The following is a 24,879-nucleotide window of genomic DNA, read 5'->3' as shown; positions in this document are numbered from 1 at the left end:
TGCTGCCATTGCTGCTGCTGCATGGCCAGGAAGACCAGGCCCTGAAGGCTGAGCACCTGCCTGTCTTCCCTCCCTCCCTCTTTTTTTTGCCTCGCTTTCATCCCATGGCGTTTCCCCGCATTTTCCAGAAGGTTACCCTTCACTATAGCTCCTCCCTTGGGAAGAAAAGGGAGAGCCAGGTGACAACTATAAGCCCTCCAACAACACAATCAAAGCCCTCTTGACAGAAGGCCATGCCATCTCTGCTACAAAACCTCCAGAGAAGGAGACTCTACCAGACTCTGAGGCAGCATATGCCACTGTGTGAAAAGACTTGAAGGCACATAACAACAGTCGTAATTAACTTGACTCTCTAATCAGCCAAAAGCAGGCCCACACTTTCAATTGAAAGACTGGTACATTTATGTTGGTTAAAATTGTTATTTGTTCTACATATTGTATTGTTCTTTCATGTTTTGGGGGATTTTTTTGCACTACAAATAAGACATATGCAGTATGCACAGGAATACATTACATTTTTTTTAAACTATACTCTGGCCCCCCAACAGGCTGAGGGACTGTGAGCTGGCCTTTGCCTTAAAAAGTTTGGACACCCTTGCATTAAGGTTATTCACACTCTTCTAAGACTCATATTTGAAATTTTCTCCCCAATGCCCCCTCTACTGGGAGGAAAAAAGTAGGAAAGCAAAATCTTCACGTTACATTTCTACTAAGTGAAATACATCTCCCTTCATTTCACTATACTTGCTTGAACACTGGATAAACTAGAAGAAAATAAGAAGTGCTATAGCTTAATCACATCTTTTTCTTATAACTTAGACAATATTCTTCTGAAACAGGCAATCTACTGCCCTAAGGTGTTCAGGCCAAAAATCTTCCTATATCCCTAATACATCAATTCAGTTATAGAGCTAAGATATCCTTAACTATGTCTATGTTACAGCTGGCTAAAAAAGTCAAATATCTTAAATATGACTCAATATAACACAGATTAATTGCATAAATATAAATGAAATTAAAGACATACAAAGGTTCATTAATACTTATAAGGTTAATGAAAATCACCTTACCGCTTGAAACCATGCCCGTCTTTGTAAGTCACAATTTTCAGGCTGCGGATCCCTAGACAGTAAAATGCTTCCAAGCTGGGTTCCTTTCTCCCCTTCATAGCTGCTTTTACTTTGCAAGGCTTCATAGTATATACTCTTAGAAGAAGACTTCATGCCATGATCAAAGTCTTGTAAAAGCTGAGCTGAACATGATGTGCTGAAAGATAAGGCTTCTTTTGTGCTAAATGCTTCCATAGAAAGAAAACTTGAGTGCTTAGAAAATAAACCCTTTTCATAAATATCTTTAGGGACTATACTGCTTGAATGGCCTGTCCAGTGACTGGAAATATAGGCTTCTTCTTCTTCCTCCTGACATTGGTCACTTGATTTTAACCGTTCAGACACAGACTGCAGAAGTGACAAGACAGATAAGGATTGATTGTTTCTTGATTTTTCATTTAGATTATCTCCTGGTGAGATGTCAGTGGAGAGCAAATCCTCTTGGGAACTGTCATCTTCATATATTGGAGACAAAGAGAAGGGGTACACCCTGAATCGCTTTGCTTCAACTGTCAGGAATGATTCTGAACTGGTGCTCTCGAGCATCTTATTTGACTGGTCATTTCCCTCAAAAGGCAAAATGCTCTTTTCTGCTCTACACATCACAAAATGCTGACTATTGTCCAAGGTGAGGTTAGGAACATAGAAGTGCTTCTCTGGTTGTTCTACAGGAAAGGGATGACTTTCATCTCCATCTGTGTGAAGAGCATCTTCATACAATATAGTGAAGGAAGAATTGCCTTCCCACTCTTTCGGGGCAGAAAAAGAGAACAACTTTGGGGATATCGCTCCATCTCTGTCATCATTAACATCTACACAATACTGTTTGAGCACATTACTCATGCTCAGATCAGGCCCAACTATTGCTCCGTTTTTGTGGAGAAAATCTGGATTCTGGTCAACCTCTGCTGAGTTGTTTATTATAGACAACTCAGTCATACTGGACTCGATAGTTTCATCCTGTAGCATTGCGCGAGATTTGTTTATCTCTCCTAGGTCCCTTTCATTGTTTATTTCACAGTAATTTTGAATTGGTTCTCTCACGAGCATGGCACTTCCATCTTGACAAATATATTGAGGCAGCTCTTTTTTCACATTACTTTCAAGTGAAGGTTCACATTCATCTTTGGATTTGCTAAACATGCAAGTATATGTATCAACATTTGGATTAAAGGGTGGCACATTCACTGGCACAAATGGACATAATGTCATCTGCTTTTCAGTTATAAGAGTGTCTACATTTATTACATGTGAAGGCTTCTCAGATTTACTGTTGGCTGTTGAGTTAGTGGTCTTGTCATCAGCATTTATCATTTGTGGAGTGCAAGAGGCGCCTTTATGATCGTTGCTCTGGCCTGTTTCTGCATCACTAAACTCTACTGCAGCAGCAGGGTCAGACAATTCATCTCCATTTTTTTGACATGGAGGCACATTTTTTGTTACAATTTTTACTGCTATCCCCTCTTTGTTGTCTTTTTTCATATTAACATACAAAGGTGCTGAGGAGTTCTCTTCTTCAGCCTCAATGATTATCTTGTGTATTTCACTAGAGCATGCTGGGGTTAAATTGAAGGATTCTTCTATTATTTCAGGAGATTTAACTGTTACTTCAGTGTCTGTGCTAAATCTTTCTGAAATTTCAGTCTTAAGCTTTGCATTTTGAGAAACAGCCTTTCTCAGATGGTCTTCACCCAGATCATACATTAGTTTTTGTTTGGCTACATTAATAACATCATCAATTATTTCTTTTGCTATTAGTGTTATTGAACTATGTAGGTCAGTATTATCAGTAGTCTCCAATGCTATAATTTTATCTTGAATATTTATGCTCAGTGTGCCTTCCTCTTTAACCCCAGGAAGCTTGTTGATATAACTCTCATTAAAAGACTTTAATGATGAATTCTTTGACTGAATTTCTTTTGATTCTGACAGCTTTTTTATGATGTTCTGATCTTTTTGAAGGCTGGTCTCTAATAAATTGTCCTTAATGTCATTAGTCTGGCAGACACCAGCTGTTTGCTTTGATCTTATTTCTTCTATGGCTAAATGCAGAACTGCATCAACTATTTCATCAGCCTTTTTAAGCAAAACCGTTAAGTCGTGGGATTTAATTTGCACTTGCTTTCCTGTTTCAACATATTTCGGTGGTTCCTCAAAATCCAGCCTGCTCGATTTTGTAATTGCTTGATCATCCCTTTCAGTAGGGTGCTCTGAAACATCAGTGAGATAATGATGGTTTAATTGTCCTGAAGGTGTTTTTTCAGCCTGTTTGCTCTGCTGTGCAGCAAAAGACAATCCTAATATCATCTTCACAGGTTCTATAGCTTCCATATCATAGGCAATATGTTCTAATAATGGGGGTGGGCAGGCTGCTTTAGATATGGATTCAGAGGTTAGAGAGTCTGATTTATGCTCGGGTGAAATCTTGCCCAGAGCATCTTCAGAATTCCTAGGCAGAGAACCAATTTCCTCCAAGGAAATGGCATCTATTGTTGCACAAGTTGGAGAATAAAGTTTTGGAGTGACTTTAGGGCATGTAGTAGATGTAGCAGATGTACACACATTTTCAAAGGTAATAAGGAAAGGATCCTCTTTTATCAGAATCAAGTCTACTGAACCAGTATCTGTCACAGCTGTCCTTTCTTCAAGACATGAGCTAATCTTATTCTTAATATCTACTTCAGAAGAATCTGAGACAATCTTAGTTTTAAGGGTGCTGTCAGTTTCCAGAAAAGAATCAGAAACACCATCTGTATCTTCAGGCTGAACACCAGTCGCAAGCAGTGTGCTCAAAGATTCAAAAGTCTTTTGCTTTGAAATGGCATGTATATTTTCATGTGTAGGGTCAGAATCTATGTTGCCATACTCAGTCTCTGCAAAATCAATGATAGCTGGAGCTCTCATACACTCACCAATGCCTTCTTTTTCATGACACAAAGAATATGAAGTCTTCAGCAAACACTGATCTTCAAAATTAGACACAGATTTAGACACAGTGTCAAAACAGATATTATCTGCTTCATGAATGAAAGACTTATTGACTAAAACAGGTAATGAATGAGAAGGAAAAACAGATGAAGAACAATTATTTTCTGGTTTGACAACACTAAAGTCTTTAGAAAGGCACATTTCTTTCGAAGGAGATATTGAGATGATCTCTTTAGTTTCAAGAACAGTAGGATTCATTTTAGCGTCAGTTTGATCCCCCATTTCATTCACTAGTGGAATATTGCTTTCTGTAGCCATTACTAGGCTCTTAATTTCAATATCTTCTGTGTTTTTAAGAGGTGAAGAAATATGGTTAACCATGACACCAGATTCTGTGTTATTTATAGGCCCTGTATTATCTAATTCAAGGGTAGGAAAGGAAACATCTAAATTAATTGATGCATTAGTCAGAGTTTCATCCTCATCTTTCTTGACAAGATGATGGGAGCTGCCTTTTTTATCTTCAGGCCTCTGCAGATAAGCATTTGCCATCAACTCAGCTTTGTCAGTACTGGTATCTTTTACTTCTAATGCAGTGGCTTTCACTTCAGACTTCACATTTTCATATCCAATAGCTAACATAGAAGTGTTGGTATTGCCTATTGTTGTATCACTGGGCAACAATGTTGTTACTCCAACATGCTCAGACTCCACAACAGGCACACATAAATTCCCTGTGGGAAAGCCATCAATTCCAATTTCAGAAATTACAGAGAGGCTAGGACTATTTTGTATTCCTCTAGGTATCACTGACATAGAATCTTCTTCATTCTCTGAACTTTTCCTGAGAACATCCATACCTTGAATTGTGTCTGAGGGCTGGACCAGAGTAGATACATCAGCTTTAATTGAGACTGTATTGTCTTTGTTACTATTAATTTTGCAGGTTGCAAAATCTGAATTATTTGGTAAAATGATTTGAAGGCTTTGTTCATTCTGTTCAGCCACCACATTCTTGTAGAAATCTTCATTTGTAATTACCGTCTGGCTAATTGCCTCACCACTAGCAATTGTGCTATTCAAATGCAATTCCTGGTTAGTTGATTTTAATGTGAATAGGTCTTCAGTCCAATTATTACAGCAGTATTTATCTTCTACCAATTGTTGTTCATTATTAGATGAGTCTACTTTGGGATGAGATGAAAACTCAAGTTGCGTTGGTTCTTTTGCCTCTGTGTTAGAAGAATTACAAAAAGGCATTTCTTTTTGAAAGCCTACAATAGTAGCATTGTTTGATGGGTGCTGCATTTGTATTTCCCCTAACACCTCCTCTCCCTTTTCAGCCAATCTGTTATTTTTTAGACCCATTCTAATAGGATCTGTATTCTGGAAGCTAGAACTGCTTTCCTTTGGCAACAATGCTGGCTCCAACAAAAGGTTCCCATTAACTTCTGATGTGTTTGAAAAAGATACAGTTTTCATAGAAACTGAATCTTCAATACAATTGTTGATGGTTTCTATTTCAGTTGACAACACACTGTTCTTTAGTTCTCTAGATTTGCTACTTTCAAAGACGTCCTGAGAATTTTTTTGTGGGTCCATTCCCAACTTAGATGTGCTTGAGTGTGAATCTTTTTCACCAACTTCAGTCCCAGCTTTTGAATTCATCTTTAATACAGATTCTGTTTTTCTTATGGTCATATCTGAGTCTGGAATGTTTACTATCTGATTGTCTTTGTTTTCAAGAGTAGAAATATTGCTTGTGGTTTCTTTTTCTTGCTCTAATTCTGCTTGCTTTTTAAGCAATTGCTTAATTCTTGTAGAGCCTCGGTAAGTTGCATAAGTAATTGCAGCTGCACCCAACTCATGTGCTGTTTTTCTGGAACAACAAAAATATAATAATTGGCATATTAGGAAATATTCTCAGGACATTCAATATTACTACAACTATTTTACAGCAGTGGTTCTCAACCTGGGCTCCCCAGATGTTTTTGGCCTACAACTCCCAGAAATCCCAGCCAGTTTACCAGCTATCAGGATTTCTGGGAGCTGAAGGCCAAAAATCTGAGAACCCACAGGTTGAGAACCTCTGATTTATAGAGAAATGTATGAAGTGGAAATATATCTGTGTATATGTGTATCAAGCTGAAAAACTCAATCTGGCTATTGCTGCAATTATTTAAATTGAATTTAAAGTAATAGGGAATTGTTAGCCAAAATTATTTATTTCTAGAACATCAAGATCTAGTCAAATGGGGAGAATACAATATGATGTTCACAAATATATTTATGATTTACTGATTTTTAAATTAGGAATAAACATTCTGTCTGCAAATAGGGCTGTTTACCCTTACAACAACTTCATCTAATTTTTTGTCTATTTTGTAGAGGACTGACTGACATAGGCATGCATGCTACTCATCATCTCATCATTCTGGCATATTGTTTTTTTATGAGAACTTGTGCCTGGATGTAACACTGCTTTCATTGAAAAGTACTAAATGAAGTGATTATGGAAAAACCGGTTTAGACTGTTGTATTTGATGCTAAGTTCACATGTGTAAGTTGTCAGTTACTGGGAATGAAACACATAATGAAACCGAGATATGTGATTACTGCAACATAATTTCAACATTTTGCAAAATGTTTTAAAATGTTTGAGTCATAGTTATTGTATTGTATGGTGAATATTCATACCTTCAAAATAGAGTCATTCAAGGACTTCATTGTGTACTTATGTGGCTCACCATGTCATACAATGCAATTCAAGTGCACAAGCTAAAGCAAACTTCACCACAGGACCAGTGCTTGCTATAATCCCAGTAACAAAGGAAGATGGACTAAGAATCAGCTCTCTAAAACCTATGGTGAACCTAGTGCTTTTCAGACACATTTATCTGTAGGGTTGAAATGTTGTTGCATACATGGGCTCAAGGCTCACTCCCGAAGATTAAAATACATTTTATGAAATGAAACAAAGTTGATAAATAAAATACGAAGTAAATACGATACATTTGCTTTGCACACCCAATTTAAAAGCCTAGATAATGCTAATGGGTGTTTGACAAATGCAGCTGAGACAGATTATCTTTATATTATTCAGGTGCCACTCTCAGCCTCTAGAGAAAGAAAATAGATTATATATTCTAACATCTCCATCTGTCCAGTCTTTTGAGTTGCATGGATATTAAACATTATGTGGTCCGTGTTCTGCCATTCCTGTGAAGCTCAGATATCCAAGCTATAAGGTTTGAGAATAATTGATGTCCATTAATGTGTTGTCGAAGGCTTTCATGGCCGGAATCACAGGGTTGTTGTGTGTTTTCCGGACTGTATAGCCATGTTCCAGAAGCATTATCTCCTGATATTTTGCCCACATCTATGGCAGGCATCCTCAGAGGTTGTGAGGTACAGTCTCACAACCTCTAAGGATGCCTGCCATAGATGTGGGCAAAATATCAGGAGATAATGCTTCTGGAACATGGCTATACAGTCCGGAAAACACACAACAACCTGATGTCCATTAAATTAAGCAACATAAAATGAGATGATACTTAAATAATTATCAAATAATTATTAACTCAAACTTAATAATTATTTAATTTGCAACTGTTAATTTATTCTTATTTGAAGGTGCATAAAGCACACACAAAACACCGGGAACAGAGAATCAGGGTGCTTTTCTTTCAAGTTAACTTAGTAGTGACCTGACTAATGCAATAAAACTGAAACAGGTGAAAGTCCTGGGAACCAGCTGCCTAATCCAAGTACAAATCTATGTCAAGTCAAGCCTCTCTATCATGATTTAAACTTCCATCACTATTTACTGTAAACATATATGGTCATGCAGTCTTTTGATCACTAGCACTTCTGATAAACCAAAGAGAAAATAGTACCTTCTACAGAAGATAATTGTCCAATGAGTTGCTAGTTTATTCTCTCTAAAAAAATATTTCCAGGAGAATAAATAATTACAAGCAAATACAGCTTGTAATGAAAGGAGCTGCTCTTTGTCTACCTGGTCCCATGACTTCAATTTGGTGTTTTTGGGGGTGAGTTGGAGGAATCTGACTTAATCACATATCCAGAAATCAGTCAGATGGGGGTACAGTGTAGAGTGTGTAAGAACCTGTCTTAAATCTAAAAGAACATGTAAGGGCCTAAGTGAAGGGAATTGTATCGAATGAAGAAACTGAAAAACTCATAAAGTAAATATTGCCTCCCTTCTTCCCATTTCTTGTAGTAGATCCTGCTGCTGAGGAAAATGGCATAAAGGAGGAGCTGTGAAAGTCAATGGGAAAATGTGTCCAGGCCTAAGTTAACTAGCTGCACATGCTTTGGGTATAAAGAGAAAAGAAGCTGTATTTAGTTTTATGTTGACAATGTTATCACAAAAGTTTCTTATATGCTTCATAATATTATTCATTATTATTATAATGATGAGACAATTTAAAATTAAAAAAGAGATAGTGCTAGAAGATGAAATTCACAGATTGGATGGCATTCAACAAGCTATTGTGATACAGCACCAGACATCTATGAGTAATGCTGTAGCTGGATTCAAGCCCAAAGTATGTTCAACTGTTGACATGCTCAGTGTGAAAGAAAGGTCTGAAGCTGCACAACACCCATTAAAGAGGTTGTGGAATGTGAAAAGCATGAATCAGGGGACACTAGCTATAGTAAAATAAGAAATAGGACATATAAACATTTTAATACTTGGGGTGAGCGAGCTGGAGAGTTTTATTTAGGAAATGAAAATTTAAAAAGAAATGGGTTGGAGTCTGTAATGAGAAGTAGTAAAAGCAGTCAAAGGGTATAATGCAAAGTCTCACTGAATCACGTCCATAGAATTTCAATAAGAACCCATCAATAAAACTATAATCCAAAGTTATTTTCCCAACTACAGAGGCAGAAGATGACGATGGTGAAATAGAAATATTATATGCTGGAGTCCAGGAGGAATTTATCACACACCAAAACAAGACTTCCTATTAATTATAGGTGATTGGAATACAAAAAATTGGAAACAAAGCAGAATCAAAGATCATAGGAAATTTGGGCCTAGGATCAAGATACAAAGCAGGAGAGGGGCTGACTAAATTTTGCAAGGCCAAAAATGTGTTCGTTGCAAACACAATCTTCAAGCAACTAAGAAGTGATTGTATAAAACGACATCATTTGATGGCCAATATAGAAATCAAATAGGTTATGTAACTGAAGGCAGGAGATGAGGACTTCCCTTCTCTCTATAAAAACAAGACCAGGAACTGATTGTGGCATAGACCATGAACTACTAATATAAAAAAGAGTAAAGCTAAAGAACACTAAACTGACCATAATGCCAAAATACAACCTGAAGAATATCTCTGTAGAATTTGCATTATTAAACCAAATTACTAGGAGCCAGAAGAACTCTGGATTGACACTTTGTCAGGGAGGAATGCAAAAGACTCTATCTGAAGTCAAAAAGAAAGACAAGTCTCAGTGGACATTACAGGAAACTCTTCAAGCAGGTAGGACAGATGAGAAGCAAAAGTAAACGGTAACAGAAATAAAGTCAGAATGCTGAATGTAACTGTTAAGCAACTTGTTAAGCACAAGAGATGGAGAACTATGATAATAGAAGTTGACAACAAAAAAGGAAGAGCAAGAGACATCTTCCACAAGATCTGAGAAATCAAATTTAAATAAAGTGTGGGGATGCTCTACGACTAGCAGAGGATTAGATTACAATACCTGAAAGAATATTGGAAAAAACTATTTAATGACAGATTCATTCAAAGGAAAACCATATGAAGACAAATCTCCAGTTTTAGAAAGTGAAGAGGAAACTGCAGTGAGAGCACTTGAGAAAAACAAATCACCTAGAACAGATGGCATAACAATAGAGTTGCTTCAACCTATAAGACAGAGTCTCTTTTAGGTTTCTCTTCATAGCTTGCTTACCCATAATTCATAGTCAAATAGATAGTACATGGCAACAACAGCAACTAATGGAAAATGACATCTGCCACCCCCATAAAACCTAGCAGAATATCAATCTTGGTCTTGAAGGATCCACAGTTTCAAAGCAAACTGCTACCTTGTTTTATGATGATTATTATTAATGATTTATAAATGCACCTAATAATTACTAAACAAATATCCTTACATGACAAAAAAAAGAAATATTGATGCAAAAGGTTACAGAGAACCACACTCTGCCACTATTTCTAAAACGTTCAGTGGAAGAGCAACCATTCAAGGAAGAAAAGAGCCAAATGGCTACTCAACTGGAGCAAGAAAAAAAATCTGGCTGGCCCATCTCTCTACCTCTTTCTGCAGTAGCCAGGTGGAATTACTGCTGATATGTATCAGCTGAAGAAGAGGAAATTGCAACAGGACTTCCTTTGTAGCAAAGGATTAGCAGGAGTATTGAGCAATGCCATTTAGTAAATGATTAGCTGGAATAAGAGCAATTGTTGATGTGTTTAATGCTGACAACTCCTAATCTTGATTAAGTGAGTATAACAGGACCTCTAAAACAACTGTGAAAAACAGAAATCATAAGCATAAATTCCAGTTGTGAACATTTTGTGTGTGTATGTGTATCTTTAAGTTACTTGTTGACTTATAATAATCCCTATGAATGCCATAAGGTTTTCGTAGGCAAGGAATATTCAGAGGTGGTTTTGCCAGTCCCTTCTTCTGAAATACAGCTAACAGCACTTGTTGGTGCTCTCCTATCCAAGTACTAATGACGGCTGATTCCAATTAGCTTCCAAGATTAGGACACCCTCTGAACATCTTACCATATGCATTTTATGTATGGCTTTTCAAAGTTTTCCCTATTTATTTATAATAACTAAATATTTAACCTGAAAGTGTTTCTTGTATTTCACACAGTGATGAAATACAGTTTTTGAAATTTCATAAAAATCATAATACCAAACTTTGCCTGCTGGTAATATTGCATACTAATTTGTCTTATAAGAATTCTATTTTGAGAAATGTACCCCCAAATATTACATTTACTATTCAGTTCTTCAACTGGAAAGCTATTAAACTCACAATGCCTTATTAAAAATGTAAAATATTTTTCAGAGATAATTGTTTGAATTAGCCAACTGGATTTGCTTGTGGGATATCGTGGCCTACATCCTTTGCCTCCTGTAAATATGCTGGAGGCTGAACTCATGAATTCCATCTTCTTTGGCTCAAGGCCTGGAAAATGAAGTCTTTGCCAACAGCAAGTTCTTTTACGGTTTGCAAAATTAACCTCAGATTGCACAGGTCACAGAGTAGTGTAAATTTCTAGTTCCCATAATAAATATTGTTAAAAAGGTGTGCCACTGATTTGAGAATACTTAAAAGGTAAAATAAAATGACAACACTCTTGTGAAGTATTACCTTTATTGGTTTCTGCTATGGTTTCTTTCTCTGGGGATATGTTGTCTAAACTGAGTATTAAAATTTTAATATTAATTTTAAATAGATGCAAATTACTAGGATATTAGTAGATAAAGTATATAAAAATTCCTATGTTTCTAATAGCTTGACCACCAGCAGCTCAAAATCATATGTTTGAGACTTTCTTCACAATTATACTTTCTAAGTACATAATCAAGGCTGTATTAGAGTACTACAGAACAAGATACAGATTTAAGAGAAACAAATAGAACTGGACAAATATTGCTTCCCACGTCAAATATTAATTCATTTAAGAAAACTATTAGTAGTTTAGAACTATTTCACCTAGTGTTTATAGACTGTTTTCTACTTTTAACATGATAACACGGTTCATAACAAATAAGACACAATATACCTCACAACCTCTGAGGATGCCTGCCATAGATGTGGGCGAAACGTCAGGAGAGAATGCTTCTGGAACATGGCCACACAGCCCGAAAGACATACAACAACCCTGTGATCCCGGCCATGAAAGCCTTCGACAACACAAAGACACAATATAGTTGCATTTTGAAGGATGCAATATACTGTAGAGTCTCACTTATCCAACATAAACGGGCCGGCAGAACGCTGGATAAGCGAATATGTTGGATAATAAGGAGGGATTAAGGAAAAACCTATTAATCAAATTAGGTTGTGATTTTACAAATTAAGCATCAAAACATCATGTTATACAACAAATTTGACAGAAAAAGTAGTTCAATATGCAGTAATGCTATGTAGTAATTACTGTATTACAAATTTAGCACCAAAATATCACGATGTATTGAAAATATTGACTACAAAAACACTGACTACTAAAAGGCAGACTGCGTTGGATAATCTAGAACGCTGGATAAGTGAGACTCTAATGTACAACAATACAAAGGTAAACTCTATTAAAAACTAGGGATTACCAATCAAGAAAATGCCTAGGAGCATTTATTAAGATTTCTCTGAAATATGATCCTGTTCAACCAAAAATATGACCCTGTTCAATCAAACTTATACCGTTTGAACCTCTCAAACAATAATGCTATTTTCATCTAACTCTATTTAACGATCATTTTCTTTTTTAGTTTGTTAGACTGCAGTTAAAAGGATATAATTAGCACTTGCTTAGATCACAGCCCTGACAGGGAGTGCTGTATGAAGTTTTGGAATAAATCAAAATCACTTAAGCTTTATTGTCATCATCAACATGGCATTAAAAACAGCCATAGATCACACACTAGCGTAGCTGGTGAGGTTGCTGAACCAGTTTTTATGCTTGGCAGTTATATGCAAACACTGCTTGTGGTCCAAGAAATGTATTCAAATGACCAGAACTACAGTTCCCTATAGTTTTAACTACACTTTGAATAGAGTACTTTATAAGGTGTGTCACAATATGTTATTTTTTTCAAGAGATGGACTAAATTGGAAAACAAGATCTGATTTTTATAGAGGCTGGGCAAAGCTATCCAGATACTGTTTCACTCACAGAAGCAAAGCTGCGTAATCTAAAACAGGCTATAACACAGACAGGGGAGCAAGAACAAACACTACAACACAAAACATCAGTTAAAATAGAATATAGAAGTAATGCATATTGAAATCCACCAATAAATACTACCAAATTTAGAAATGTGGGTAGGCCTGCTAGAAGATATTAGTATTGATAGCCCATTCAAATTAAGACAGCTTCTGGAACTGATGGATGCCTTTTAGCAGGTCATTCCACCATTTGGGGGTGGCTAAAAAAAGTAATCCCAGTAACGACTAGCCCATTTTGGGCTGACTGAAGTAGATGTCTCCTGGAAGATCCGAGTGTACGAGGCAGATTACTGAGGAGAAACCAATCCTGTAAGTAACCTGGACCCAAACCATGCAGTACTTTAAAGATAATATCCAGCACTCTGCCCGGAAAGTAACTAGCAACCAGTGGAGTGTTTATAATACTGGAGTTACATGGTCATTCCTCGATTTTTTTTTCCATGTCAGGAGCAACTTGAGTTGCTTCTGGAGTGAGAGAATTGGCTGTCTGCAAGGACATTGCCCAGGGAACAGCTGGATGTTTTGATGTTTTTACCATCCTTGTGGGAGGCTTCTCTCATGTCCCCGCATGGAGCTGGAGCTGATAGAGGGAGCTTATCCGCGCTCTCCCCGGGTGGGATTCGAACCTGGCAGCCTTCAGGTCAGCAACCCAACCTTCAAGTCACGAGGCTTTAATCCACTACTCCACTGGGGGCTCGATGTTCCATGGCTACCATGTTTAGAACTAACTGGGGTTTCTGAACGTGATACAAGGGTAGTCCAATGTGTAGCACACTGCAGAACTCCAGCTTTGAAGTTATTAGTGTGAGCACTACCTTCTGTAATTCCTCCAATTCTAGGAAGATGTGGAGATGGCACAATAGTGGAAGCTGATAATAAATACTAATAAGTGTATCAGTGAACATGTAGTACCGGTATAAATGGATCTTGATTTGCTACAATATAGCCTTCTAGAAAAGTTGTACAGCTGTCAGTGTTGAACACATTGTGGAAATCTGGGCTTGGCCTCATGTTAGCCTCCCCGAGTCCCATGGGAGATGGAGGCGGGGTATAAAAATAAAGTTGTTATTGTTGTTGTTAATAATAATAATAATAATAATAATAATAATAAGATGTGAATGCAGTACTCTCCACTGTCCAAATAACATCAATTGAACAAACAAACCAGTTTGCCTACAGTGCAGCAGTGATAGTAACAGAAGAACTTGGGCTCCTACAACCAAGGCAGCCCCAAAGAAAATCGACTGGAAAACCAAAGTGGAAGGTCAGGCTAGAGTTGAAAATCAAGAAACTTAGATCAGATGCAAGTAACCTGAAAAATATGAAAGAGAGGAAACTGAAGAAGGACAAAATCAAGCAATACCTGATCTGAAAGTACTGGCTGAACACCAGAAAAATTGAAGAAGCTTTGGAAATTGTGAAAGAACGAATTACAGCAACAGCCAGAAAAATTGAAAGGTATGAAGCCAGAATCATCCAGTACAGACAAAATCAACTGTTTCAATCAGACCAAAGACGGTTCTACCAGAGTCTGAACCAAACAACAGACACAGTAACCATAAAGCCAGAGAAAACTGCAACAACAAAGTTCTGGAAAGAACTTTGGGAAAATAATAAAAACTACAACAAAAACGCTGGGTGGATAAAGGAGTTTGAAGGAAAATTCTCACAGAACAAAATGGAACAGATGGAAATAACAACTGAAATGATCAGCAAACGAGTGCAAAAAGTCAAGAACTGGACATCGCCTGGTAGTGATCAACTTCATGGATTTTGGCTCAAACATCTGATTAGTTTACATGGAAAAATGGCCCAACAATTCAATGAGATGCTGCAGAAAGGAAGTATCAGTGAATGGCTAACAACTGGAAGAACATACCTGATACAAAAGGATCCAGCAAAAGGAGCAGCACCAGGAAACTACAGACCAATAACATGTCTGCCCACTATGTTTAAACTACTGACTGGCATCATAGCTGACAGAATTCAAGACTATCTTGAAGAAAAAAAACATCTTGCCAGATGAACAGAAAGGCAACAAACGGAAAAGCAGGGGCACAAAAGACCAGTTATTGATTGACAAAATGATTCTGGAGAACTGTAAAAGCCAAAAAGCTAATCTTCACATGATGTGGATAGACTACAAAAAGGCCTTTGACTCACTCCCACACAGCTGGATCATCAAGTGCCTGGACGCCATCGGGATTTGTAAAAGCGTTGGCACCTTCATTGAAAACATGATGGAGCACTGGAAAACTGAACTGTTTGTTGGAAATGAAAGCTATGGACTTGTCAACATCAGGAGAGGAATTTTCCAGGGAGACTCATTGTCCCCTCTGCTTTTCATTATCGCCATGATCCCTCTGTCAACAATCTTACAAAAAACAAATCTCGGCTATCAAACATCTAAGAATTCTCACAAAATTTCACATTTGATGTACATGGATGACCTGAAGCTATATGGGAAAACGGAAACTGAAATCCAGTCTCTGACCAACACTGTCCGAATTTTTAGCACTGATATCAACATGGAGTTTGGTTTGGACAAATGTTCAACAGTGGCATTGAAGAAGGGAAAAATCATTGAAAGTAAGGGCATAAATATGCCCAATGGCCAAACAATAAAGTGTCACCAGCCAGAGGCCTATAAATATCTGGGCATACTACAGCTGGACAACATCAAGCATGAACATGTGAAAACTGTGGTCAGCAAAGAATACACACAAAGGGTCAGAAAAATTCTCAAAAGCAAGCTCAATGGAGGCAACACCATCAAGGCCATAAACACCTGGGCCATACCTGTCATAAGATATACTGCTGGCATTATAAATTGGACACAGGTGGAACTGGACAATTTGGACAGAAAAACAAGAAAACTCATGACCATTCATCATTCCCTGCACCCTCGCAGTGATGTTGACCGGCTATATCTGCCTAGAAGATCAGGGGGCAGAGGACTCTTACAAGTAAAACAAGCAGTCAAAGAAGAAGAACATGCCCTGGCAGAATATGTCAAGCAAAGTGAAGAACCTGCTTTGATTGAAGTCAAAAATCAGAAACTCCTCAAAACACAGCAGACAAAAAACCAGTACAAGAAAACCACACTACAAACTAGAGCTGACAGCTGGCACAACAAAACACTGCATGGAAAGTTCCTTGACAAAATTGAAGGAAAAGCTGATAAGGAGAAGACCTGGCTCTGGCTCACGAATGGGACCCTGAAGAGACAGAAGGCCTGATCCTTGCAGCCCAGGAGCAAGCCATCAGAACAAATGCAATTAAGGCCAAGATTGAAAAATCAGCTGATGACCCAAAATGCAGACTGTGCAAGGAAACCGACGAAACCATTGATCATATCCTCAGCTGCTGTAAGAAAATCGCACAGACAGACTACAAACAGAGGCACAACTATGTGGCCCAAATGATTCATTGGAACTTATGCCTCAAGTACCACCTCCCAGCAGCAAAGAACTGGTGGGATCACAAACCTGCAAAAGTATTGGAAAATGAGCACGCAAAGATACTGTGGGACTTCCGAATCCAGACTGACAAAGTTCTGGAACACAACACACCAGACATCACAGTTGTGGAAAAGAACAAGGTTTGGATCATTGATGTTGCCATCCCAGGTGACAGTCGCATAGATGAAAAACAACAGGAAAAACTCAGCCGCTATCAGGACCTCAAGATTGAACTGCAAAGACTCTGGCAGAAACCAGTGCAGGTGGTCCCGGTGGTGATGGGCACACTGGGTGCCGTGCCAAAAGATCTCAGCCGGCATTTGGAAACAATAGACATTGACAAAATCACCATCTGCCAACTGCAAAAGGCCACCCTACTGGGATCTGCACACATCATCAGAAAATACATCACACAGTCCTAGACACTTGGGAAGTGTTCGACTTGTGGTTCTGCGAAACGAAATCCAGCATATCTATCTTGTTTGCTGTGCCATACAACGTCGTTGTGTTGATGATAATAATAATAATATCCCTGCTAGCAAAATAAAGCCACAGTATGCTAAGAAACATTCTTTCCCATGGTGTGCCCTTAAACTCCTCTGAAAAAGGGGCACCCCTATACAGGGTGTTTGAAAAAGAAGTCCCTATTCACCATTTAAATTAAATGGTGAATAGGGAGTTCTTTTTCAAACACCCTGTATTTCTGTCCCTCAGATTGCCTTGCCATTGCTTCAGTTTCTATTAACTGCAAATTTATGTGACAGTTTGGGCAGTATGCTTTCTGATGACTGAAGTTGTAAATGTAGCCTTCAAATATAGGCACAATTTAATTAATTAAGGCACAAACCTGTAAGTTCTCTTTAGTATGCACACAGGTATGTACATTTCGTGACCTTGGGGCTATGGTTCTGGCATACACATTGTCTTTTATCATTACAGATTAGTGAAAGTATCCAGTGCACACTGGCTGAAATTTCCATAATACGACACACTGAAACCTATTGGTTAATTGTAACAAGAATAAACCCATGGCACATGCTGCTGATCAGTTAACACTTCCACTAAATCAAATCATTTACTCTAGATAGAATACCAGTAAGAAAGAGGACAAAAGTGGCAGGCAAAGTTATGAAGCTATCGAGAGTTGGACATGTTGCCTCTCTCCATGAGTGAAAATCAGTGATGTGGGTTTACCAGAAAAAGCTGAACTGAACATATTTCTCCAAATAAATCCCGGCATTCTAACTACTACTATTATGTGATTTGGCATGTTTGATTTAAATATTATCGAACTGCTAGGTTGGCAGAAGCTGGGGCTAACAGCGGTTGCTCACCCTGCTCCCTGAATGTGAACCTCCAACCTTTCAGTCAGCAAGTTCAGCAGCTCAGCAGTTTAACCTGCTGCATCATCGGGGGCTCCTTTTTCAAACTTAGATAACTTTATTTGAAAAACATCAAACTAATATGTTCTTAATATGACTGGCAAAACACCAAAAGAAGCTATAGTAATTCCTTCACTCTTTCCCCTACTCTTGCAGCATCCTGCCCCATTCTACCCTGGTCATTAAGTTCGTGTCCTGCTCCTACAAATATTGGTACTCTTGACTACTTAGCAGGGATGTAATCTGAAAAGTAAAAGCACTTAATTCCATTTTGCAAAACATATTTATATTTAATAATAGCAATTAAATGTACAGTAGAGTCTCACTTATCCAACACTCGCTTATCCAACGCATTTTTGTAGTCAATGTTTTCAATACATCATGAAATTTTGGTGCTAAATTTGTAAATACAGTAATTACTACATAGCATTACTGCGTATTGAGCTACTTTTTCTGTCAAATTTGTTGTATAACATCATGTTTTGGTGCTTAATTTTTAAAATCATAACCTAATTTGATGTTTAATAGGCTTTTCCTTAATCCCTCCTTATTATCCAACATATTTGCTTATCCAACGTTCTGCCAGCCCGTTTATATTGGATAAGTGAGACTCTATTGTAGTTACAACTACAGTAGAGTCTCACTTATCCAACACTCGCTTATCCAACGTTCTGGATTATCCAACACATTTTTGTAGTCAATGTTTTCAATACATTGTGATATTTTGGTGCTAAATTCATAAATACAGTAATGACTACATAGCATTACTGCGTATTGAACTACGTTTTCTGTCAATTTTTTTGTTAAACATGATGTTTTGGTGCTTAATTTGTAAAATCATAACCTAATTTGATGTTTAATAGGCATTTCCTTAATCCCTCCTTATTATCCAACATATTCGCTTATCCAACGTTCTGCCAGCCCGTTTATGTTGGATAAGTGAGACTCTACTGTAATAGTTATTGTCATTAATTCATTTTATAATATGCTGTCTTTTTATTTAATAAAAAAACAACTTTAAAACAACTTATGATCTACACTGAGAACTTATTCTGAGCAAATGTGCTTGTAATTAAAGTGTACTGTACTGAACAAAACCTATTACTTGATAAGACTGTGGAAGAACATGGCTATTTTGTCTGAGACGTTTTCTTAGTTACTATAACATTCCAATACTGTCAGCATCCTTCAGGAACAAAAACAAGGCTTCTCAAGGATTTTCGTAACATAGCAATCAATAGAACGTTCTTGCCAGATCCTGTGAACACAAACGTGGAAGCACTTTAAATTAGATTAGATTAGATTTTAGATTGGTACTTACTCAGGTGCTTCAGGAAATTTCTCTTTTCCTTTGTGTAAATTCTGTAATCCAGAATTGGGTCTTTTAACAAAGTTAATGTCTTCGCTTTTGTCTGAATGTGCTTGTTTACTTTCAGAAGTTGAAATGACAAATATTTCTGGTTCAATGAGATGTTCAATGTGTCCGCTTTCCTGATGGCTCGATAAACTCTCAAAGTCTTTTTCAGTGTTGTCGTGTCTATTTCCAGCAGCAAGTTGCTCAGTTTCTTTGAGAGATGATTTTGATGAAATACCAAATAAACTCCCAAGATACTGGAAAAATCCTTCTTTGACCTGTCTCTCATTATGGGTAGTTTTGGATCCATGGGCTAAACTAGGAAGGCTGTTGGCTTTCTTTATTTCCTCCTGAGTGGTGGATCTGCTCAGATCTTCTGTAGACAGATTCTTATTTTCACAGACTGCAAACTGCGAGGGAAGAAACAGAGGATTTTATTAATAACTATAATATCTTGTTTTTTCTCCAAGAAGTTCAAGACTAGATTTTATTTGTGTTATGTTTCCATTAATTCTATAAGATAAATTGAGCTGAGAGGCTTTGACTAGATCAGGCTGGTTCAAAATCAGCAAGTGAACTTTATGGCTGACATTTATCACTCAATCTAACTCTCAATGCTCTGCCCTATGAAACAAACTGATAGCCTTGAAATGACAAAAGAATGCATTCAATTCCACTAAAGTAGGCCCTTGGTATCATTTGGGGTTTGGTTCCAGAATCCCCCCCCCCCCAATGCTCAAGTCCCATTACTGTATATCTCTGATTTTGACTTTTGTGGGCTAGATTATTCATGGATTTGATTGAAAATGTTTTTTCTAGGAATCTCTAGATCAGTGGTTCTCAACCTGTGGGTCCCCAGATGTTTTGGCCTTCAACTTCCAGAAATCCTAACAGCTGGTAAACTGGCTGGGATTTCTGGGAGTTGTAGGCCAAAACACTGGGGACCCCAGGTTGGTTGAGAACCACTGCTCTAAATCCTCGAATGCATCTCTATGGTCAACATCCTTTAATCACTCTGTGGAACCTTTCTAGAGTGAACACCTTTCTAGGAAGCTCTAGGTCCTCCCTTAAAATTTTATGGCCATATCTCCAAGTCTCCTTCCCAAGGCAGCCCAAGAGATCATCGTGGTTGATGATATTGAACACTGCTAGGAGGTTCAGCAAAATAAACAGGAAGATATCCCCCCCCCCCTGCCCATTTCCCTGCATAGGTCATCTCCCAAGTTGTCTCCATCCATTGGTCAGGACTGAAACAAGATGGAAATGGATCTAGACCAGTGATTCTCAACTTGGGGTCCCCAGATGTTTTTGGCCTTCAACCCCCAGAAATCCTAACAGCTAGTAAACTGGCTAGGATTTCTGGGAGGCGTAGGCCAAAAACATCTGAGAACCCCAGGTTGAGAACCACTGATCTAGTAGACAATCCATCTTATCCATAAGTCCCCTGGAGGTGGGAGGGCACCACATACTACAATACTTCCCCCAGCGTGATAGCTTATACACTGGAGCTACAAAGTCTACAAATGGAGCTAAAAGGCATGGACCACCTGAACTTTATGGAACATCTTTGGTTTATTCCAGTTCATCAGAAGCAGACAAAAAAAATAAAACAAAATAAGCTATCAACAGTACAACAGGGAAAATATATTTTCTTCTCTAGTGGCTCCATCTAGCCAACATAAACTGCATGTTCCCATAAAAAGAATGGAGGTAAGAAATATTGCATATAAAGGTAATGCTGTTACAGAATTTTTACAATAATTTCGAAAGAGCTTCTCATCTTTAAAAAATACTTCCTTGGGTCTCATGTCAGAAGAAATAAGTGGGAAATAAATAACAACACAACTAATAATAAGTCATTGTAAAAGAAAATATTCCATAATCCATCACCCTCACTTAAAAAAAAAAAAAAAGATTTTTGGGAAAAATGATTGGGGGACAGGGACTGTTTGTTCCCCAGGCCTTCACATCTTTGACAATGAGGCAACATGTTAGTGATGCATCATATCACAACCATGTGTGTTTTGTTGCACTGGCACCATAATGCAACTTTGGACTTTATGGGAGAGAACTAAATGTACCAGTGTGATTAGTCCACGGACAATGAAAAAATAGTGTCAAGCAAAATTGTAACACAGTAGAGAAATGGATTATGAGATGGGATATTTGGGGCTTTGTAGGTGACACGCAATCCTAAAGGAATTTTAAATAGTAATGAACCATAACTATCATCACAAGCACTATATCTCACAGGAATCCATAACGTGTTTAACAAAGATATATAAAGAGAGAGGCAGAATAGCAGGATAGACCAGCCCTCTGCTTCATACAGAGTGCTACTTTTGACAATAGTGATACTGCAACTACACCTGTTAGCATCCTAATTATTTCTCCTTTCTTGCTTAACCATTTCTTTGAACGTAACATTTTGTCTTGAAAAACAATGCAGCTATAGCTGCTGGATCTTATAATCCTAAAGTGATGAGTCATTAGTCAAGTTAGTTACTTTCATATGTGTTCAAAAGGCTGGGCATGACCATGGACCACTAGAATAAGCAGGTTTCTTCTTATACAACTAGAAAAAGCAGTTGAATTTTGCTAGTTCTCTGCTTGTCAAGCAGTACACAGTGTTTAAACCTCAGCTCTCAACTGGTTTATAAACTGATTTCACGTCATGTGTTTTCCATGTACAATTTACAACTTCTTCATGTTTTTCAGAATCAGTGCCCGAAAAATGTGAAGAAGTTGTAAACCGTACATATGCATGTATATTAATGTAGTTTAACACTGCTTTAACTGCCATGGCTCAATGCTTCGGAATCATGGGAGTTGTAATTTTACAAGCTTTTTAGTCTTCTCTGCCAAATAGTGTGGGTAAGTCACCAAATTACAATTCCATAACATTGAGTCATGGCAGTTAAAGTGATATCAAACTGCAGCAATTCTATAATGTTAGCTACACCCTTAGCAAATGAGGTAAAAAGAAACCGATCCTGATCCCCTTTAAAGCAAATAAATAAAAAACACACCTTCAGCAGCTCTGGAAGAGGGTCGCTTTCCTTTCTCTCGTTCAACACATTTGTAGATTCATTTGCCTTTGCTTCAAAACTGGGGTGGAAAGAAGAAGAAAGCTTGAGTTTACTAAGAACATTTCAAAAACAAAAATAAGGATACAGATGCTTTACTTTATTCTTTCATTATGCTAGCACCTTGACTTAGACAGCTGCCTAACCTTTGGTCAAAGAACCTCCTTAATTTTCAGAACTTACATTCAAACTCAAATAAAGGTTTTCTTGAATTACCAATTCATTTCTTGTTTGAAACATTAACTACATAACTGTTCACTAATATGTCCTTAGAATATTTTGTCAATCTCATCACTAACTGCAGCTCAACATGCCGACACCACATATTTAACATGTTTACCTACAAAAACTTGTATCTATTTAAGGGTTTACTATGTTACGTTAATGGAGTGCCTATAACAAATTATGGGTTTTCAGTTGATGTTTATGCACTTTAAGAGATTAGAAAGTAACAAACTGAATAATGGGTTCAAAGTAAATACATCATGAAAATCGGTTATTTTAAACTGGATGAAATGTAGAAGATCTAAATACCCTACATGCACCACATCTTGTCTGATCTTAGAAGCTAAGCAGGGTCAGCCCTGGGTAGTACTTGGATGGGCGCCCACCAAAGAATATCATGTGCTGTGGGTTATATTTCAAAGATAGGCAATGATAAACCACCTCTGGATTTTCCTTACTTAGGAAAATCGTATTTTCCTTACTTAGGAAAATCGTATTTTCCTAAGTAAGGAAAACCATGACTTAAATTCATGGGGTCACTACCCTAAGTAGTGACCCCATGAATTCAGGTCACCTAAGTGTGACTTGAAGAAGCGTACACTCACACAAAGAATTGGGAGGTTAGAGTAAAAATGCTTTCTGTGATGTTGTTCCACTTATAAGTAATTTCTAGTTTGATTCAGTTATCATCAGCGGAAAAACACAGTGTAGCTTAGTCCATACATGTTCTATTAAAAGCAAGTTTTAGGACCTTACATACATATAATTGCAGCATTAGAATAAATGAAAAGACAAATGAATGTATATTTTGTCTAACATAACTGAAGGCTACTGCTTTTTTCTTAATTTAATCTAAGGGTTTACATCAATTTGACAATCTAATATGATTTTAGATGCTTTTTACAATGCACCCGAACTCAATAATATTTAGATGAGATGAAAACAGGAAAATAAGGAGAAAGGGATTATTAAACACAATGGATCAATGGCAAACTAACACAGTTCTTGCCCCCCACCTGCATAAAATCCCCCCCCCCCCCGGGTTGTGTAACTTATACTTAATATCTATGCCAAAACAGTTCCTGGGACTTTGCACTAGAACACATTTGAGATTTAAGATATTGTATAATCTACACTGGCTACAATCAAAAGCTGTCGAGTGCACTTAAACCCTGAGAAAATTAATTGTGATTTAACTACACAGAACTTGTGCTTAAAGTTTGGTCATTGTTTTTACAAGTTCTTAAGTATGTTACTAGCTCACTTGAACAGCAAGAAAGATACTGTCTTTAATCCAAGATAACTGCCTTAGAAGAAGAAAAAATAGCTACCAGTTTATTCCAAAATTATGTTTTCCATTTAAGTGAAGTTACCATACAGGGGAGAAAACATTAAGCCTCAACTGCTGATATGAATTCATGCTTGAGATAGGTGAACAGGCAAATCCAACTCTATGACCCAGATTGTAATAGAAGGTTCTGTGAACAGTATCTACCAACAGTAGAATGTTTTTCAGTATTTTGAAAGGAGAAAATTAGGGTATTAACTATAATTTATATTCTTAGTAAAAGGTAAAGGTTTCCCCTGACGTTAAGTCCAGTCGTGACCGACTCTGGGGGTTGGTGCTCATCTCCATTTCTAAGCCAAAGAGCCAGCGTTGTCCATAGACATCTCCAAGGTCATGTGGCCGGAATGACTGCATGGAGCACTGTTACCTTCCGCCGGAGCGGTACCTATTGATCTACACACATTTGCACGTTTTCGAACTGCTAGGTTGGCGGGAGCTGGGGCTAACTGCGGGCGCTCATTCCGCTTCCGGGATTTGAACTTGGGACTTTTTGGTCCGCAAGTTCAGCAGCTCAGCACTTTAACACACTGTGCCACCAGGGGCCCATTTATATTCTTAGAGGATACAAAGTCTTGATTTTAAGGTCAGTGTAAGACTCATGTGTGACAATTTAAGAAGAATTTAGGTTATAAATGTTGTTTATTTTATAAGGAATCACAAAAAAATCACTACCTATGGCAGGGGTTGCTCAGGCTAAAAAAAGGAGAGTAAAGTGAGAGGAATGCCTTTCTACCTCCAATTTGGACAAGGGAGGGGTACTGGGATGGAAGGACCTCTTGCCTGTGCCTTCATGCTGGGTCTGTAATAGAGGCAGGCTGCTTTCTTTGTTCTTCTCCCCTGAACTCCCACCCCCTTCTCAACCTTTCCCCTCATTTATATTCCTTTCCCTATCTGTATTTGTATAGATGTAAGCATTTTAGGATCAGCAATGCAATTTCATGCCCTCCTCATGCAACCCCATCATATAAACAGGTCCTATCCTTTTCTTTAGATGTTCCAAAGTATGTTTGTTCTATGCA

The 24,879-nt window shown here is 37.8% G+C and overlaps 1 protein-coding gene across 1 annotated transcript in view; it reads right to left on the bottom strand.

Annotated features, from left to right (window-relative positions):
- The window catches only part of crybg3 (crystallin beta-gamma domain containing 3), a 75,784-nt gene that overhangs the window by 40,204 nt on the left and 10,701 nt on the right, over window positions 1-24,879 (bottom strand). The window contains exons 2-4 of the mRNA XM_003219109.4: window positions 22,231-22,309; window positions 19,169-19,611; window positions 1,071-5,916 (exon numbers count right to left, since the gene is read on the bottom strand). Of these exons, the coding sequence (XP_003219157.2) occupies window positions 1,071-5,916; window positions 19,169-19,611; window positions 22,231-22,309 (5,368 nt within the window). The remainder of the gene's footprint in view (window positions 1-1,070; window positions 5,917-19,168; window positions 19,612-22,230; window positions 22,310-24,879) is intronic.

Source organism: Anolis carolinensis, chromosome 3, assembly GCF_035594765.1.
Source record: "Anolis carolinensis isolate JA03-04 chromosome 3, rAnoCar3.1.pri, whole genome shotgun sequence".
In the NCBI taxonomy this organism is placed as follows: Eukaryota; Metazoa; Chordata; class Lepidosauria; order Squamata; family Dactyloidae; genus Anolis; species Anolis carolinensis.
The sequence above is the reverse complement of the archived record's forward strand: the minus strand, read 5'-3'. Positions and strand labels throughout refer to the sequence as shown.